This window comes from Alosa pseudoharengus, unplaced genomic scaffold (assembly GCF_046254945.1).
Source record: "Alosa pseudoharengus isolate Yale_2024_CS ecotype anadromous, Long Island Sound unplaced genomic scaffold, YU_APseudo_1.1 YU_APseudo_1.1_scf_6, whole genome shotgun sequence".
NCBI lineage: Eukaryota > Metazoa > Chordata > Actinopteri > Clupeiformes > Clupeidae > Alosa > Alosa pseudoharengus.
Window position 1 is genome coordinate 12,227,046 of NW_027468848.1, and position 20,632 is coordinate 12,247,677.

General features: G+C 40.8%; 1 protein-coding gene across 1 annotated transcript; it reads right to left on the reverse strand.

Moving 5' to 3' along the window:
- Positions 1–397: 397 nt before the first annotated feature.
- LOC143106802 (E3 ubiquitin/ISG15 ligase TRIM25-like) lies at positions 398–20,620 on the reverse strand. Its single transcript, XM_076271280.1, has 16 exons — positions 19,904–20,620; positions 18,235–18,330; positions 17,538–17,771; positions 16,937–17,099; positions 16,347–16,379; positions 16,180–16,239; positions 15,539–16,049; positions 13,021–13,258; positions 12,847–12,921; positions 12,393–12,488; positions 11,732–11,965; positions 11,449–11,617; positions 11,325–11,357; positions 11,094–11,153; positions 1,893–1,949; positions 398–1,118 (listed from the first exon to the last, which is right to left on the reverse strand). Exons 1-16 carry the CDS (start codon positions 20,585–20,587, stop codon positions 601–603), a joined length of 3,261 nt encoding a protein of 1,086 aa, XP_076127395.1. The 5' UTR covers positions 20,588–20,620; the 3' UTR covers positions 398–600.
- Between the last annotated feature and the right edge of the window lie 12 nt (positions 20,621–20,632).

Below are 20,632 nucleotides of genomic sequence, written 5' to 3' on the forward strand. Positions count from 1 at the left end.
CCACCTGTCCCATTAGCAAGGTTGAAAGCCATGTTTTGTATTTGTAATCTTTTTGTAATTCTTTTATTGATTATTTTGTTCCAATATTGCTGGTTCAATTGAATATTGAGAAGAAAAAGAAATGGGCTAGCATACGTTACGTTTTAAATATAGCCTACATGTACATTTTATTGTCCAAATATGCTACTTATTGGATACCTTATTATTTTAATATTGCTGGTTCAGTTGCATTGTTTTTCATTGTTTAAAACTTGAGTAGTACTAATTGTTCAGAGAGGCCTGATGATCACTCATAACAATAAAATATCATATATAAAATGAAATAACAATAAAATGTCATCATAATGTTCAATAATGGTCAACTCCACCTTTATTTTGTGATTCACGAATAATGCATATTGACTTGGGTCGCGATGGCTTGTGACTCTTAAAATATGGGTCCTCTGAAAAAAAGTTTGGGAAACACTGACGTAGATCAAAACAGAGGTGCAGATGATGTCATAGCTGTTAAGGTCCAGAGAAGAGGGAACAGCTTGACAAGATGTTGATGGTGATAAGATGGCATATTTCTGTAGTCTGTGTGTAGGTGTGCTATGTCAGTCACAGCAGCTTAACTGATGATCCGTTAAACAAACAGAACCCAGGGTAGAGTGTGTGAGTGAATGTGGTCTGGACTCTGTGCAGGAGGGTCATTGTGTCAGAGATGCTGTAGAAGGCCAGAGTTCCTGCCCTGTGATCCACATACACTCCTATTCTGGAGCTAGTCACCACAGGCAGTTTGGTCAGTTTATTATTGTGCCAGAAAGAGGAGCTGGAACTGTAGGTGTACAGACTCCAGGACTGATCATTATATCCAAACACACGTTCATCACCCTTGTCTTTCCTGCTGATGCTTTTATATGAGACAGCTATAGAAACCCTCCCTCTCCACTCAACCTCCCAGTAGCAATGTCCAGACACACCCTCTCTACACAGCACCTGACAACACTTCAAATCAAATCTCTCTGGATGATCAGGATATGACTGCAGCTCAGCACTGCACTGCACCCTACTGTTCCCCCCAGAAAGACGGAGGCGTCTGTTTGCTGTGTTTGGATCCAGTGTGAAGTGACAGTAGTCTGATGAAGGAGAAGAGAGGACAAAGTTAGATTTATATTTCGATAAGGCTTAGCTGTGTGTATGTGTGTATGTGTGTGTGTGTGTGTGTGTGTGTGTGTGTGTGTCAGTGATTCTGTACGTTTGTGTATGAATGGCTGTGAGTAAGTGTAGTCTACATGTGAGTGTATTTTACCTGTACTCAAAAGAATAAAATAAAGTATGTCTATGTATGATGTGTGTGTGGATTTGATATACACTACTCACAAAAAGTTAGGGATATTCAGCTTTCGGGTGAAATTTCAGGATGAACCTAAAATCCACTATAACCTTTACAGTTGAATTTAATATGACGTTCTCTAAACGTGCACACTTCAATGTTTCAGTACTTTCCGCACTGAAACATTCAATTTCACCCGAAAGCCAGATATCCCTAATTTTTTGTGAGTAATGTAAGATTTCTAGTGTCTCTATTTGATACTTCAAAACTTTGAATGTGACTTTGACTTTGTGTGTGTGTGTGTGTGTGGTTATGTGTGTGTGTGTGTGTGTGTGTGTGTGTGTGGTTCTGTACATTTTTGTATGAATGGAGGTATACATGCGTTCATGTGTGTGTGTGTGTGTGTGTATGTGCCTGTATTAGCATTATTAAAAGTGTGAATGTGTGTGTGTGTGTGTGTGTGTTTGTTTGTTTCTATTCATTTTTGTGTCAATGGTAAACTATGTGTGTTTGTGATTCCACATGAATGACTGTGGGTACATGTTTGTCTCAGTGTTTGTAGACCAGACCAACTTACATTTTAAGAACTCCTCTCTGGTTACTGGATCAGTAAAATCAGCCTGGGCATCAGACACTGAGAACGAAAAAATGCATAACTAACCAAACTTGAACCAAAGTGAAGATGGAGATGCACTCATTCAAGCATCACTGATCTTCATCAGGATGTGTAGAGCAGGTTCAGAGGACATTCAAATGTGGGGGCAGGTGGTCTAGTGGTCTGGGCTTCCAAATAGAACACCTAAAGGTTGTGAGTTTGATCCCAGACATCTGCATGAAAACATTTAACTCACAAGGGAAATGGACATGTCCATAGGTTACCTCCTGTTGCTATGTTTATATAAACAGAAATTACATTTCATGTGGACATCATAGTGTTAAAAAATAACCAGAGATTTAGGCCTATCCGACCAGAATTCCAACTTAGTGCATTAGCCGACAGTGTGTGGAGACAGTGGTTCTACAACTGGTCACACACACTGGTGTGCTTGAGTGAGAGCCAGGTGTGTTTGGTGTTAGTAGCCTTATAATATCCGATTTACACAGCGGTCATATTTTGTAAAGGTCTGCCAGGGAAAATTTTGGCTTCATAAATGGCATGCTTTCTTACAAAACCATAGAATCACTGCTCAACTAGCTGGCTACGATTAAGTATTCTCCTTCACCAACCTGAGCCCAACCAGTCACGTCAGTGGCACGCTGAGGCCCTTCTCATATGCTGATACAGAAACTGGAGAGTCCTTCACTGCCATCCTGCTCCTCATTGGCTTGATCAATAGCGGAGTGATAATCGGGCAAGTCGGGAAAATTCATGAATTCCTGGTGGGCCAGCCCATACAGAAAACAAAATATTGAAATATATTTTAAGTGTCAAAAATATATGATTGGGCCAATTTTGAGTATTTAAATATTTACAATGTTTAAATATATTGTGAAAATGTATTTCAAATATATGTTGCTGTGTATGGGCCTGTATCATGGGCATACAGAACACAAACAGAAATGGGCCTAAACTCTGATTACTCTGAGCTAAAAAGTGCATGATATTGGTCATGTTTTTTCTTTGCTGTCCCTTCTGAGTAGCCTCTGTGTGACTGCAGTTCTTTCGTTTTCAGAATGTCCATTATATCCATAACCTTCAGTATTTCTTCAGAGTTTAGCAAGTTACCACTAGAAACCAACAATCATGTAAGACCTGTCTCTCCTGTGTGCATGAAAACTGTGCACGTGTCGTAGATTTGTTTCAGTACTTTCTATTTGCATTCCTTTTCTCTTTTTTTAATAAATATGTATGTAAGTCCCAGTTGTTCAAATCTTAAAGAGTGCTGCTGTTCCGTGTGTTTGACTATCACTATCACTGAGTAAGTTGTTGGCTGACTAGGACACTATAAAGCACACAGGTTTAGTTGTTGGCGGTGTTAATTCTATATTGTTTTTTTATGTCTTAATTATTATAACAAAAAAACTATTGCCTTTTTATGCTTTTATGTACTATTACCTTGTGTGTTTTAAGTATTCTTTTTTATTATTTACTTTTTAAACTATTATTTGACTATTGCCCTTCTATACTTTTATTTGCTATTACTGTTTGCTTTTGTTTATGTAAAGCACATTGAATGACCTCTGTGTATTGTCACGCCCAGCTGTGCCATGCTAAGGGTGCTCATTCCACCTTTGATAGAATAAGTTTGGACGTTCTCTCTCCCCCCAGTCTGAAGGGGGAGCTGTCTGTTTTCAGCCCATCTGGGCTAGACAGCAACTGATTGGCGAGACTGTTCAAAAACATCTCCTGCCAGTTGTTCGCTCTCTGCTCTGCATGGCTCTGCTCTGCTCGGCTGGGCTTTGCTCTGGCCTCCATGCTGGCGGCAGCACCATTTTACTCCTTTTTGCCTTTTTTGCACTACACATAGCCTACACTTCACTGATCTGGGCTACACTTTTGATTAGATTTCTCTTGCTTCTCATTTACTGACTTGATATGGTTATTTATTCAAATTATGTTTTCAGTGTAAAACTTAATGTTTTAATAAATTATCTGGATTTACCGGTAACTGTACAAATGGTGTGGTCTCCCCCTATGTCATTGCTACTGTGAGCCAGGTAGCCTTGACAGTATAAAATGTGCTATACAAATAGACTTGACTTGACTTGACTAAAAGCCTCCAAAAAGTGGCGGAACAAGTCAGAGCCGGGCCGGGGGCGGGGCACATGACCGGGTCCTTTATTAAACTCATCATAACATAATTTTACAACATACACATGCCTGCAACAGCGGGTCTTACAAGCGTCAGCGCCACGGAGAGCAACTATGTAATTTTGAAGTCCATCGAACGTACATGAAGTGTAACCAAGAGAACAACAACAAAAACATTAGGCTACATGACCCCTAATAATAAAACAACAATAATACGCAGCACTATTTGAAGGGCATACGACGAGCCTTGCGCTCCGCGAATTCGTCCACGATGCTCTGTGTATGTCCATTTTCTTTGCTCTCTCATTCTCTATGGACAACATGGCAAGTCCACTCAGTCTCTCCTGTCCCACTGTGCTCCTCAAGTGTTTTTTAATGATCTTTAACTTGGAGAATGAGCGCTCAGAGGTTGCAACGGTGACGGGAAGAGTCAAAAATAAAATTAGGGCGGTGCAAATCTCACTGAATGCAGAAGTTACTGCTGGGTGGTTGCATTGGCGGAGCGAGGGGGTGGCTTCGGAGGCTCAAGCCCCGAATCTCTTTTCAAAAGCCCCGAATCTTTTTTTGTATGTGTTTTCAATTTCCAACGATTCTAATTTCTAATTTAACTTCCCCTCGGTTTCTCTATAAATGTTACAAATGTAGCCTACTATTACTGAGCAAATATCCCTTACTTTCAAAGCCCAACATTGACAGATAATCTGATTTCCCACACAATGAGTTTAGGCAATGCCAGAGCCGAGATGTAGCGGTTTAACCTGGCAGGAAAGTTCAGAGCGGCGCAGTCTGTTTAAACTAGCCTGGCGGGCCATCCTATATCATTTAAATGTATAGTCTGGAATCGAACCATTCACCTCGCTTAATCCAAGGGGCGGGCAGAGAATTGTCTTTCAAACTGCCTAGGCATGCAATAGGCCAGCGCTACGACCATATCCGTATCCGGTCGGCAAAACGGCAAATACATCCTTCTTCGAAAGGAATGAAGTGCATTGTGTTGCTCAACTTTCAAAGAAAAGCCCAACTCCTCCAAAGTTGACGCCAACGCCGATTCAAACAACCGCTCTTCGTTCGCCATAGCCAGCTTCCTTGTTGTTCACCGTCGCAGGACTGTCGTTATCCTGTTAATCCTGTTTTATTCAATATTTTACACCTACTAAATCATCAAAGTAAATTTCAAAAGTTTTCAGCAACCGTGAGTCATAATTCGTCCTGACTGGGGCAACCTATAAGCCTAATACGTCCCACTCTGATGAAAATGATTGAAAAGAAATGAAAATGATCTTAGCTCCTCCGGCCTTGTGCCCGTTCCATCTTACCCGGAGGTGGGGGAGGGGCGCCCTCGCACCTATGCGGCAACAGGAGCTTCCAATCGCGAGGGAACAATTTTGCATTCATAAAAGGGATGCAATAACGCCACCAACAACAACCAAAACTTCTCATTGTGAACATGTCAATTAAATGTAACGTTTCATTGTGAATCAAATTAAAATGGTCTCCTCTTATTAAACGTATTAGTGGGGTACGAATTGTCAATTGTCTCCTCTTATTAAACGTATTAGTGGGGTACGAATTGTCATGAAATAATGGTCCCGTAGGATTTTTTTGCTAAAATTGATTTTTTTGTTTTATCTGCTTTATTTGGGGTCCTACTGTTGAAAAATGATGGGGTGCAAATTTTCTGACCCCGTTTTGCCCCTCCTCTGGGGGGCGCTTTCTCACCATGGCCAGGATAATGACTGCACACATATATCTACTAATAATGATCACATTTTCACAATCTTGGTGTCAATTCAGCGGTTATTGAGGATGCTGAGACCATTTATGACAGTTCCATTGTGATCAGAAGTTATGTCTCATTTTTTGGTAGTGGTCTAGGCTTTTCTAGGGTATTTTATCATATTTTTTGGTCAAATTAATTATATACACTCTAAGTTATGTGCACTGAAGAAGTTAATACACAGTATAAACTTGAAGAGTAATTTAGATAATAATAATAATAATAATAATAGTAATAATAATAATAATAACTTTGTTAGATATAGCGCCTTTAGAAAGAGTTAGAGACTAAAGGCATCAGTGAGCAGATATGTGTTTAGATACTTTTTTTTGTTGTTTTTTTGTGTGCGTTTTTTAAAAATCTGGTGAACAATCTGATATTTTCCTTTACAATAGCTAATAAAGCAATCAATCATTTAACATCTTTGAAATAAAACTAATACAAAATGTACTGTAGCTCTACTGCAATGGCAGTGTACATTAACTAAGTACTGAACTAATTGATGAACTAATTGATAAATGAACTAATTATTAATGTACATGAATACTAATAAATATGAACAGGAAATAAAACACTTTAGAAATACACTTCTACATAAATCAATCATTCATCAGCATCATCCTCATTTGTAGTATGCTTAGTCGCATTTTCACAGTCACCAGCAAAGCATTTGCAAAGAGGAGTACAGGGAATTCGATGTCTGTGACAAGTGCACCTGAGTGTTTTGCACTGGGTTTTGTACACACATTTTGTCTACTCTAACTCTATCACAACTGTAGGGGCAGGGAGTGTAAGACATGTCACAGGAACATAAACTCCTTCTTGGAAAGTCCAACCATTTTCTTCAATCTGAGGAAGAACTGGACAGTTTGAAATGTAGGATTTATCACGCATGGCAATGTAATTGGCACAAAGGATATGAGGCAACAAGGCAGCTCGTGTCGGAGGTAACATTTCTCCCTCCAAGTTCCTGGACCGAAATAGCTCCCACCTCAGTTTTGGTAGGGTTGTGTGACCAGTTGACCTATAGACACTGCAGACACTGCTCTAGACCTCTGACTTGTTGGGGAAGTTCACCATTGATGAGATTAGATGGCAGTGGACCTTCACCAAGCTTCTTAAAGCAACTGATGACAGGATCATCATCATCAAGTTTCATGTAGGCATCAACCCAGGTCTTTTTGCTGACGCCCACAAATTTACCACCCCAGTCAGCACCAGAGAAATTGTGGAGACCGATAAGGCCTTGACATTTTTGATGTCCTATAATCTGCACTCTTTCTACCACATCGATTTCTCTATATTTTGTGCCCTTACCAGTAAGAAACTTGAGATGAGTGTGAGGTCCAAGGTGCTTACCAGCAACAAGATCAAGCAGAAGGACCAAACTCTAACTTCACTCCAGCCAGTCTCAGCTGAACACACCAATCGAGACTTTCATATAACGCACACTCTTCAGTTTACTGTTTGATAGTGAAACATTTCTGGGGTATTTATGTGTCATACTGCTTGTCACACTGAAGTTGTTTACAAAAAAAGATCATATTTTCTCATTTCATCCAATGTTGATTTTCATCGATTTTTATATACCGATTTTTAGCTGGCATCCATTACAAATGGCATCATTTGATAATTTTGTCTTCTTGTATCTTCTGTCTGTATCTTAGCAATGTGATTCTCAGCTTTGTGTCATTAGACAGAATTAAAACACATATATCTTGTGTTGAAATAGTTATCTTTGACAAAAATTGGCAAGCAGCAATGAGGGGGCCAAATAAAGTTGTGACTGCTGATGATTTAGTTTCTCTTTAAGGAAAATCCAAAATGGCCAATTGTTTATAATAAGTGGGGAACATTTGCAATGATCATCAATATGAGTATGAAGAGTATGACTAGCCATTGGAATTTCTTTGCTAACCCTACGTCATCATGATATACTGTAACCCCTAAATGCAGGTTCGCTAATTATAGCGCCCCCAGTGGCCGAATTACACCAAATTTGTTGTGTACCCTTGGGAGGGGGTCAGTTGTCATGTGACCAAGTGTCGTTAACATACATCAAAGTGTTCCCAAGATATGAGCTCACTTACTGTTTGGCGACTTTGCCCCATTGGATTTGCCTTTATTACTGCAAATAATGAGTCATAACAACTTCTAATCACAATGAAACTGTCATAAATGGACTCAGCATCCTCAATAACCCCTAAATTGACACCAAGATTGTGAAAATGTGATCATTATTAGTAGATGTCGTGTGTGGTCAGTATCCTGGCCAAGGTGAGAAAGCGCCCCCCAGAGGGGGGGCAAAACAGGGTCAGAAAATTTGCACCCCGTCATTTTTCAACAGTAGGACCCCAAATAAAGCAAATAAAACAAAAAAATCAATTTTAGCAAAAAAATCCTACGGAAATACAATTCGTACCCCACTATATAGCCTATGGTGACAGATTAATTTAATAATGTTGCAAAAATACTGCATCAATCCGTAGGCCTATGTTTCATTAGGCTACTAGGCTATTTGTTTTCCCTTACTCTTTATTCATTTAGGCTAGGCCTTTTTATTCAGTTATTCATCATCTTTCGTCCTTCGCACTTCTTGTGTAGCGCACGCATTCTCAGACCTGTCACCTGTCACTCATCATCGTAAGGGAGGTGTTTGGAATCATTCCCGCGTTACAATCATCAGCCAATCAAGCTTCAGTCAAGCTCGTGCATGAGTAATGACGTCTTCCATAGCAACGAAGACTCACTCTTAGGGCCCTATCATGACATTCTAAAGTGCATCGTCACTCGTCAAAAGTCTATTCAAATTTAGTAGGATGTTCAGTTCACATTGGGAGGGGTTTCGTTCTCAAAAGTGGAGCGCATGGCGTAACAAGGTGTTCCTAGGTCTTTTAATCAGTCATATGGGTGTGTTTGGGGCGTAACATCATTTTAAACCAATGAGAATGACATCTGTCATTCCCTTTAACGGCGCAACACGCGATATGTCAAATAAATGCATCGGTATTTTGGCATTCAACGGCGCATTTGAAGGAGGCTGCTTGCGAGACCGTATGGAATAGTCATTCTTAAACCATGCTTTACTAAAGCCTAGCATAGCCTTCACGCATTTGCACTCGTCTATTATTTGAACTCATTGGCAAAGTGAAACTAACTTCACCAAGGAGTCAGTCAACGACAAGACAGTTATATGCAGTTACTTTCACTATTGACTGACAATGGGTTACCATCGAAAACATAGGCTGGAAAATGCAACACTTACCCTAATGTTGCTCAAATGACTGAATAAAACAACATTTATCCTGCAGAGGAGTTGCTTATATCTCGTGACAGTGCGTCTTCAGCTGTGCTCCATACGTGTCTCTCGCCTCTCCCCTAATCACTTTGCAAATGATGGTGAATAACTACTCATCATGAGATGTACAGTATTTCGTAATATCTTTATTCTAATTATGTTTACCATTGTAATCGTGCAATTTGTAATGCTTTGCATGGACGTGCGCTGGTGTGGATTCATGAATGATAGAAGGATGGTGCGTGCACCTGCCAATATGACTGTTGACATGCGCTCTTAAAATAGCATATGAACAACTCGCCATTGACTTCTGACCAGGTTTAGGTGGTGTATGATAGCGATTTTTAGACAATGCGCCAGGTCCCTCCCTAGGTTGTTAATTGCCACACCCCTGGGCGCAATGCTTAAAAAATAAAGGTGCAAAATAACGAATTCAACTTCGCGCCGGTGAATAACGAACTTTACGCCATGCGCTGGTGACCCAAAATACAGCCCTTAGTTTAGGAGTTGTAATTTTTCCTTAATAAGAGTAGGTCTGAAATGCTTTGTGAATAACTTATAAGAGAAAACTCCTAGCTTAAATCTTTTAGTGCGATTTAGGAGTACTCCTAGTGGTAAGATAAAAGGCTTTGTGAATACGGCCCCTGATCTCTTATCAGCCTCTGCCTTTGTCTGTTGATATATCTAGTGTATTTGCAGCATTTTTACCCATACAATATAAAGGCCCTTCATTTCTTAACTAGCACCCAGACACTCCCTGGGCCCTATCATGACATTCTAAAGTGCATCGTCACTCGTCAAAAGTCTTCAAATTTAGTAGGATGTCCAGTTCACATTGGGAGGGTTTTCGTCCTCAAAAGTGGAGCGCATGGCGTAACAAGGTGTTCCTAGGTCTTTTAATCAGTCATATGGGTGTGTTTGGGGCGTAACATCATTTTAAACCAATGAGAATGACATCTGTCATTCCCTTTAACGGCGCAACGCGCGATATGTCAGATAAATGCATCGGTATTTTGGCATTCAACGGCGCATTTGAAGGAGGCTGCTTGCGAGACCGTATGGAATAGTCATTCTTAAACCATGCTTTACTAAAACTTAGCATAGCCTTCACGCATTTGCACTCGTCTATTATTTGAACTCATTGGCAAAGTGAAACTAACTTCACCAAGGAAGTCAGTCAACGACAAGACAGTTATATGCAGTTACTTTCACTATTGACTGACAATGGGTTACCATCGAAAACATAGGCTGGAAAAAGCAACACTTACCCTAATGTTGCTCAAATGACTGAATAAAACAACATTTATCCTGCAGAGGAGTTGCTTATATCTCGTGACAGTGCGTCTTCAGCTGTGCTCCATACGTGTCTCTCGCCTCTCCCCTAATCACTTTTAACCGTCATTACCAATTTGCAAATGATGGTGAATAACTACTCATCATGAGATGTACAGTATTTCGTAATATCTTTATTCTAATTATGTTTAACATTGTAATCGTGCAATTTGTAATGCTTTGCATGGACGTGCGCTGGTGTGCGTTCATGAATGATAGAAGGATGGTGCGTGCACCTGCCAATATGACTGTTGACATGCGCTCTTAAAATAGCATATGAACAACTCGCCATTGACTTCTGACCAGGTTTAGGTGGTGTATGATAGCGATTTTTAGACAACGCGCCAGGGCCCGCCCTAGGTTGTTAATTGCCACACCCCTGGGCGCAATGCTTAAAAAATAAAGGTGCAAAATACCGAATTCAACTTCGCGCGACTGAAAAACGAACTGTACGCCATGCGCTGGTGCCCCAAAATATAGCCCTCTATCTCTTTTTAGCTCAGGTTTGGCAGCTGAGGAAATATTTGAAAGATATAAAGATTCAGTGAACGTATCATTCCTTTGTGAGATTATTATGTAAAGGCTTAGAGGCTGTTAGAATCGGTCAATAAAGACTTACTGTCTGGTGGCAGATTCGCAATACTGTTTCTTCTTCTGACTGGGAGTTCAGGATCGGTATCTGGGACAAACAGAGAGACACTAATTCACCCAGGATCTACAGAAATATATTATCTTTCTGTGTACTCCATCTTTTAGGGAAATGTTTGTTTTTTATTATCTGTGACAGGCCTGGTTCTGGAAGGAAGTTTTATTTAAGCTAGAAGGTAATGCAACTTAATGACAGACTCACATTCTAAAGACTGGAAGATCTGGATATGTGCCACTGTTGAGACATACAGAAAATTGAATTAATGAGTCCATAATTATTTGAACATAACAGTAATGATTCTGTTCATTGTATATGTTTGTCCAACCTGCAGCAGATATCTTGGCTACTTCTTGCTTGAAGATGCCATCCAGTTTCTCCTCCAGCTGCACCTTCACTGCAGAGACAGATTCCTTCACAGCCTCAAAAGAGAAACTCCTGAAGGTCATGTTGGTTGGAGCTGTACTGAAATGAGCACCAGTGACTGACATCACATTCTGCAGAGAGAAACACACATACAGTCTCTGATTAATGGGTTATTCTACAGGGGAATAACATATTTATGTGGATATATTTACATTTAATGTTTCAGGAGGGCAGGTCAAATGTACCTTGAGAAAATGGATGTGATCTTCTGTGTGTGCAAGCTGCTCCAGTTCAGCATCTCTCCTCTTCAGCTCAGCAATCTCCTGCTCCAGTTGCTTCAGGAGTCCTTCAGCGCGACTCACCTCAGCCTTCTCCTGAGCTCTGATCAGCTCTGTCACCTCAGAGCACCTTCTCTCAATGGAGCGGATCATCTCAGTAAAGATCCTCTCACTGTCCTCCACTGCTGTCTGTGCAGAGCTCTGTTAGGAGACACACAAAGAGAGGTGAAGCTGAAAGTGTTTCATGGTGTCAGTGGTTCTTTGTGTGCTATAGAGATGGCAGCAGAGGCACAGTTACTCATTGGGCTCACAACAGTCTGACCCAAGGAGGGAACAATAATTTAATACTGCTAATTTAGACTCTTTTGTCTCCCCAGGATTCAGCATTTATATTGTAGACTTAAGCCTAATTACCATGTTTTCTTCTATGTGTCTATTATTAATCAGAAATTCAGCACATGTTCATCATTAAGTATCATTGAGCAATTATGTTCATATTTTCTGGCATATGAAATCATACATACATGCACATCATGTAATAGCACTTTAAGAAAACTGCTATGGTGATAATAATAACATTTGAGAGCTGAAGCCTCCAACAGCCAGCTATAGTTTTCTCAGTTTTCACCTTGAGAGTCTCCACAGCCTTCTCCAGCTCCTGCAGCTCCTTCTCTCTCTCCTGGATTCTCTGCTGGAATCTCCTCTGGGTCTGCCCCAACTGCTTCTGTTAATAATAAAACAAACAAACAGGTCATGTGAATGAATCACCGTTGCTCATCTGTCCATCATTGTGTAAAGCCGGCCCGGACGATTCGATTGGTTCTCAAGTTTTCATAGAGGCTTGTCAATGGAGCATGTCCAGACTGAATTTCCCGACCTCAAATTGTGTTGGCGGGGTTAAATTTGGGCTGGCTTCTAGGCTAATAACATGGTAGAAACAACATGAAGTTCTCTCAGTTGGAAAACTGGTATTATGCATTATTAAGTCAAGCTGGCTCAGAACCTGTAAAAAAACATTGGACCTTTTGTATGGTATCATATTCATATTGATTCTGGCAAGTCAATGTTTGACATATTTTTACATTTTGCACTTTCCACCTGCTAATGATTTCCTGGTTTGTGAGTTCTCCAACGAGCCTTATAAGTCTGCAGAAAGTCTGTAAGAAGTATAATGCTCTTGTAATTATATGAACACATTACATGTGTATCAGGCCTTTCAAATACAATTAAGACACAAGTGAAGTTCCAGTACTTACCTGTTTGTCTGTCCATTCTCCTGCAGCTGTGACTGTGTCATGGCCTTTATGTTCTTCCATCGTACACAGATAGCAGATACAACTCTGGTCAGTGCGACAAAATATTTCAAACACCTTCTTATGATAGGGGCAGATCCTCTCCTGTAGCTGGCCTGTGGCATCAATCAATGAGTGTTGACTTCCTGGGTGAAGTTCATGGTGCGCTTTGAGGTGAGTTTCGCAGTAAGACAGTTTTTTAAGACAGAGATCTCGCAAAACTTTTTTTTCTACTTTTGGAACTTGCTGGGCTTCCTACTTGACCCCAATAGGCCCACAAACCACTACCGCCAGATGGCAATCGTATCATGATACTATGATTGCTCTATCACTGTTGCGTGTTGTGGGTTTTCTGGACACATTACATAGGCCTATGACACGGGAGGGAGAGGGAGACACCTGCGTGCAGACACGCACACACAGCAGGCTACTGTACAATAAAAACAGACAGCAGCCTAATTTCGAGGTATCACTAATACCTATTAAATAAATGTAAAGGACACAGAACTGTAAGCTCAAATTCAAAAACGTTTGAAGTCTACCCAAACATATGCAAAGGGAATATATATAAATTGTGTTGCATATAGCCAGCTTAATTAATGTCAATTTAAAGATTATGATTAGCAGTTTCTATGCATTTTTCCATTGATAGTTACAGGAAGCCACGTTGTTGTTTAAACTATTGTTGCTTCTAGCCCACGTTACCTCCAGTTTCACTTGCTGCAGGGACGCACACATTGCATGAGCGATCATAAGCGTTCTATCTCCGATGTAGAACTCAAATGTGTCTTGACGCCGCCGTTTGTAAGATCAGATCAAATAAGACGTTCTAAATGGAACGCGATGTAATTAAGCTGTTCCTTTCCAAGCGTCTTGGAGACGTACTGTATGTGTGCTGACTGGGCTATGTCTATATAGTTGATGATACCAAATGAATAAGTATGCTGCAAATGAGCAGACGTGTGAAGCACCGGGTATAACTTAATTTCGCGGCTACGTGGAGCAGTAGTAGGTTAATTGTTGAGGAGGCCCATAGTTTGAGAAAAGCTGCAGATCATAGGCAGAGAAAGCATAATGCTCTGAGAACAGTAGCCAAAGGTTTTCCTGCAGAAACAGGTGCCTTGGTGCACGCACCCCGCTTTCACTTTGACTCCCTGCATTGTGACAAAAACTGTCAGTCAGACAGTGAATTTTGGTTTACTAAATTAGCATAATGCGGTAACAATTATCATTTCAATTCTATCTGAAATCTGCTCACTGCAGACGTTACAATGCAGACCCAAGCAGCAGCATAGCCTTGAAAGACGTACACTTTGAATTTGATCAGAGCGGCTCTGGTTCTTCACCTAACTTGATGTGATTGGCTGGATGACCGTTCAATCAAATCAACAGACCTATTTGTGTCTCTGTGTGTGCGTTATAGATACGGTTCCAACTCTTTATGGGAGCGTTTATTTCCATATTTTACTTTCAATTTAATCTGACAAAAAGTGTGGGGGATAGAATCGTGTTCCAGCAAAACTGTGTAGCCTACGTTATAACACCCACATCCCCCACGCTTGCTACGCGCCTGGTGTGTGTGCGTGTCTGCACGCAGGTGTCTCCCTCTTCCTCCCGTGTCATAGGCCTATGTAATGTGTCCAGAAAACCCACAAAACGCAACAGTGATAGAGCAATCATAGTATCATGATACGATTACCATCTGGCGGTAGTGGTTTGTGGGCCTATTGGGGTCAAGTAGGAAGCCCAGCAAGTTCCAAAAGTAGAAAAAAAGTTTTGCGATTTTTGCGAGATCTCGCAATGAGATCCCGCAAAAGTGCATCGTTTTTTTTTTCTTCTTCATGTTTTTTTTTCCCCATTACTTTTTTTTTTTTTTTTAACCCATGTTTTTTTCCCCCATGTCACCCGGATGGCTCTGTATTTGTGCACATCATAGTAGCAATTTCTCCTTCCTCTGAACACATTGCAAATGCTTTTGAATATGTATCAGTTGCTTTGTCATGTCAGTTAAAATGAACTATATTTATGGATGCTGAATAGCGTTCCCAATAAAACTAATAGTCTTCATTTCATTGCTTGAGTCATTACATACAACATTGGTGAACTAGTTATCAAATTCTGTCACAATGCTGTAGAATTGCAAAAAGCATGCTGTGCAAATGTTAATAGTGATGTGAGAAAAGCACCAAAGCGCCTGAGAAAAACTGTAAGCCAATCCCCCAAAAATTTCAGTCAACATATTTCCGACCCAATAGTTTATGTGTGATGTGTTGATGTCTGTTCCAGCAGAGATCCAGAGATGCAGACGCTGTAAGGGGGTGGTTTTGGTCTTTTGTTTTCCCCAAGAACACAGAATCTCACGCAGCTGAGAGGCAGCTGCTAGAATATGTGTGTGTGTGTGTGTGTGATAACAGCAATAACAGCATATATATGTATCTGGGGTCTTTACATTTCTTGTCCTGCTGTATACGGTGTGGGTTACAACAGCTTAACTGATGATCCAGAAAATATCTTAAACCCAGGGTAGAGTGTGTGAGTGAATGTGGTCTGGACACTGTGCAGGAGGGTCATTGTGTCGGAGATGCTGTAGAAGGCCAAAGTTCCTGCCCTGTGATCCACATACACTCCTATTCTGGAGCTGGCCACTAGAGGGAGTTTAGTCTCTTTATTATTGTGCCTGAAAGAGGAGCTGGAACTGGTAAGGAACAGCCTCCAGGACTGATCATTATATCCAAACACACACTCACTACCCTGTCCTTTCCTGCTGATGCTGTTATATGAGACTGCTATATCAACCAACCTACTCTTTTCAATCTCCCAGTAGCAGCGTCCAGACACACCCTCTCTACACAGCACATGAGGACACACATCAAATCTCTCTGGATGATCAGGATATGACTGCAGCTCAACTCTGTACTCCACCCTCCTGTTCCCCTCAGACAGATGAAGGCGTCTGTGTGCTGTGTTTGGATCCAGTGTGAAGTGACAGGAATCTGTTGTAGAAGAGAAAACAGGACAAACTTAGACTGTGTGTGTGTGTGTGTGTGTGTGTGTGTGGAGGGGGGGGGGGGGTCAGTGTGTGTGTGTGTGTGTGGGGGGGGGGGTGTTGTATGTTCACCTTACACTGCAAGAGCTCCTCTCTGGTCACTGGTTCAGGAAAAAAAGCCTGGATATCACTGGATACTGAAACAGAAAATATCATTTTACTAGCAATAAAGCTTCAATACATACACAGTATAAAGAGAATATAATGATGACATCATAGGGAATATAATTTGTGTCAGACTCACATTCTAAAGACTGGATTATCTGGATATGTGTCACTGTTGAGAGACACAGAAAATTTACTAAAAAGAGGAATATAAAATCATCTTTTGGAAATTGATCATTTTATTTTTATGCTCATTGAGTTCAATGCAAATCAAACCAGCTAATAGGCTAACTGAAATAAAACCATGCCAATCTCTTGGTATGGTGAAGGGTATGTGATGATGTGGGGCTATTTTAATTCCAAAGGCCAAGGGGACTTTATCAGGATGCATAGTATCCTAGATCCATGAAATAACTGGCCTTTAAAAATAAAAATCTGCCTGCCTCTATGGGAATTTAACATAGGGGTGCCAATACTTATGACCCCTGTATTTTAAGGAAGAACATGTATTCATTTATGATACATTATTCATTCACAAAGAAAATTGGTGTTCTTTAAAGGTTGGATATTTCCTCATGTTTTTACTTAAGGCATTATAATCAATTTCCAAAAGATGATTTTATATTCCTCTTTTTAGTCAACTTTGGCAGAGGTGCCAATAATTCTGGAGGGTACTGTAACTGGTCTGATATAGTTCATAAATGCATCCAATCAAGATGATTGTCCAACCTGCTGCAGATATCTTGGCTACTTCCTGCTTGAAGATGCCATCCAGTTTCTCCTCCAGCTGCACCTTCACTGCAGAGACAGATTCCTTCACAGAGAAACTTTGGCTGAAGCTCATGCTGGTTGAAACTGTACTGCAAGGAGCAGCAGTGACTGACACAACATTCTGCAGAGAACCACAAGGTGAGTCAGATCACCTGAATAGTAAGTCAGGACTGTTTCCCCCAAAGGCTGAAGACATTATGAGTTAAATCAGTTGGTTTAGTGTGTGTGTGTTTGTGTGTGTGTGTGTGTGTGTGTGTGTGTGTGTGTGTGTGTGTGTGTGTGTGTGTGTGTGTGTGTAATTATGCATTAGTGTGTTTAAGTATGTGAGCATGTTAGATACATGTTTTACAGTATACTCTGCATGTAAAGCAATACAATGTACAACACACACACACACACACCATTATACCCCCTCCCACACAAACACGCACACACACCATTACACCCCCTCCCACACACACACACACACACACACACACACACATATATACACACACACACACAAGGACTGCAGAAGGAAATCCATTTAATTTAATTTAATTGCAATTAATGATGTCACCTTGAGGAAATGGATGTGATCGTCTATGTATGAAAGCTGCTCCAACTCAGCATCTCTCCTCTTCAGCTCAGCAATCTCCTGCTCCAGTTGCTTCAGGAGTCCTTCAGCCCGACTCACCTCAGCCTTCTCCTGAGCTCTGATCAGCTCTGTCACCTCAGAGCGCCTTCTCTCAACTGAGCGGATCATCTCAGTAAAGATCCTCTCACTGTCCTCCACTGCTGTCTGTGCAGAGCTCTGTTAGGAGACACACAAAGAGGAGGGCAGGAGACACACAGAGGGAGGTGAAGCTGAAAGTGTTTCATGGTTTCAGTGGGTCTTTGTGTGCTGTAGAGATGACAGCAGAGGCACAGTTACTCAGTGAACTCACAACAATGTTGCCTGAGGGTGAACTTAGAATTTGATTTAATTTAGACTCTTCTCACTCTCCACAATTCAGCATTTATATCATAGGCAGTGCACTTACTAGTGTCTAATATAATAATGATACTCTACAAATAGTTTACTTTGGATGTATGCCCATTATTTAGCCTGGGTATCATTAAGCAATATAATACAAAAAGAGTTTGTTCTGACAAATAACCTTATACCTGTGATCTGGTAATATGACATCAAAACACCTGCCATAACAATTAGAATTATATTTGAGGGCTGAAACCTTAATCAATCAGCAGTTGTCTTTTCTGTGGTCAGTACTCACCTTAAGAGTCTCCACAGCCTTCCTCAGCTCCTGCAGCTCCTTCTCTCTCTCCTGGATTCTCTGCTGGAATCTCCTCTGGGTCTGCCACAACCACTTCTGTTAATAATAAAACAAACATACTGTACCTAACTATGTTTCCTATTCATTTGTCAGAACAATGATATCAATTACCAGATTTTCTTGATGAACACATAACTTCTTGTTCAGACCATGGTCATCTCTAAGCTGGACTATTGTAATTCACTGTTAGCTGGCTTACCCGCTTGTGTAACAAGATCATTACAGCTGATTCAAAATGCTGGAGCACGCCTGGTCTTCAATCAGCCAAAGAGGACACATGTAACTCCTCTCCTAGTTACTCTCCATTGGCTCCCTATAGTAGCCAGAATTAAATTTAAATCTCTCACTTTGGCCTATAGGACACTAACTAGATCTGCTCCTAGTTATTTTAATTCAATAATCAAGCCTTACATCCCCAACCGCCCACTGCGGTCTTCTGGTGAGCGTATGTTGTGTCGACCAGTCATAAAAACTGGGTCTAATTCCAGACTCTTTTCTTCAGTGGTTCCATGTTGGTGGAATGAACTGCCCAGTGGTCTCCGTTCCTGTGGTAGTTTTGGGTCGTTTAAGAGGGGTCTAAAGACATTCCTATTCAACATATACTTAGTTGTTTAAGCGCTTATGTGTTATGGTTTATATAATGTTGTTTTATTTTAATTGGGCTGTTAATTAATTTGACATTATTGTTTATTATTGATATTCTCCTTAATGTAGTCTTAGCATGTTATTGTTTTATATTATTGATTGAATTGACATTATTGTTTTTATTATTGCCTTTCCCCTTTTTTACATTGCTTTTTTATTAGGCTATTGATTGAATTGATATTATTGTGTACTACAACTATTCTCCTTACTATATTTGACCTAGATTTTAATCTGTTCCCTGTTCATTTTTAAATATTATTATGTTGTTTTGTATTTATATGTCGCTTTGGACAAAGGCGTCTGCTAAATCCATAACCATAACCATAACCATAACCATTGTAGAAACAACATGACCTCCTTTCAGTTAGAGAACTGGTATTAAGCATTAACACAGGGACTGTAAAAAACATTGGACCTTTTGTATGGTATCATATTGAGAGAGACATCCAGGCTACCCTAATCAATGACGCCAATGGCATTTGACGAAAAACAAACAACAAGAAGTGATATCAACCCTCAATAATTATCTATTCCACTTTCTCTCAATATTCACATTGAGGCTGCCATGGCAATGTTTGACAGATTTTACACATTTTGCCCTTTGCACCTGCAATGCTTACCTGGTTTATGAGTTCTCCAATGAGCCTAATTGGTCTGCAGAAAATCAGTAGACTTTAAGAAGTATAATGCTGTTGTCATTATATAAACACATTAGCCTGACGAGCCAGACCCACATTAATATTTAATCAGTAAATCATTTAATCGCAGTACTCAGTCCGAGGGGCGGGATAATTGGTTGTCTTTCAAATTCCCTCTGCACACAATAGGACAGCGCTAGTCCCATGCGTTTCCCATGCCATGACACAATGTAATTTGCTGCCGCTAGGGTGCGTCTAGATTTCTAGGCTATAAGCACATACCTTTTTAAATAAAATGAAGACACAAGTACAGCTACAGTACTCACCTGTTTGTTTTTCCATTCTGCTGCAGCTGTGACTGTGTCATGGCCTTTATGTTCGTCCATCGTGCACAGATAGCAGATACAACTCTGATCGGTACGACAAAATATTTCAAACACCTTCTGATGACGGGGGCAGATCCTCTCCTGTAACTGGCCTGTGGCATCAGTCACTGAATGTTTTCTTCCTGGATTGACATCATTGTGAACTTTGAAGTGAGCCTCACAGTAAGACAACAGACAATCCAGACAGGACTTCACAGCTTTGAGTTTACTCCCAGTGCAGACGTCACATTCCACATCTCCAGGTCCAGCAGAACACTGAGCAGGAGCAGCAGCCTGGAGTCCAGTCTTTCTAAAGTCCTCCACCATCTCAGCAATCAGAGTGTTTTTACTGACAGCAGGTCTTGGCCTAAATGTCTGTCTGCACTGGGGGCAGCTGTAGATGTCTTTACCATCCTCCTGATCCCAGCAGCCTTTAATACAGCCCAAACAATACGTGTGTCCACATGGAATGGAGACTGGATCCTTTAGTAGATCCAGACAAACTGGACAAGTGAAAAACTCCTGTCTTTTGGCTGAAGCGTGCGCCATGTCTTGTCCTGACCACACACAGCAGGAGAGGACACAGCAGTGTGAAAGGGCACTTTTAGTTTCCTGTATTATCACCAGGAGGAGTGGCTGCCACATGGATAAGGAAAGGAGACAGCAACTTTATCTGTGAATGTGTATGGT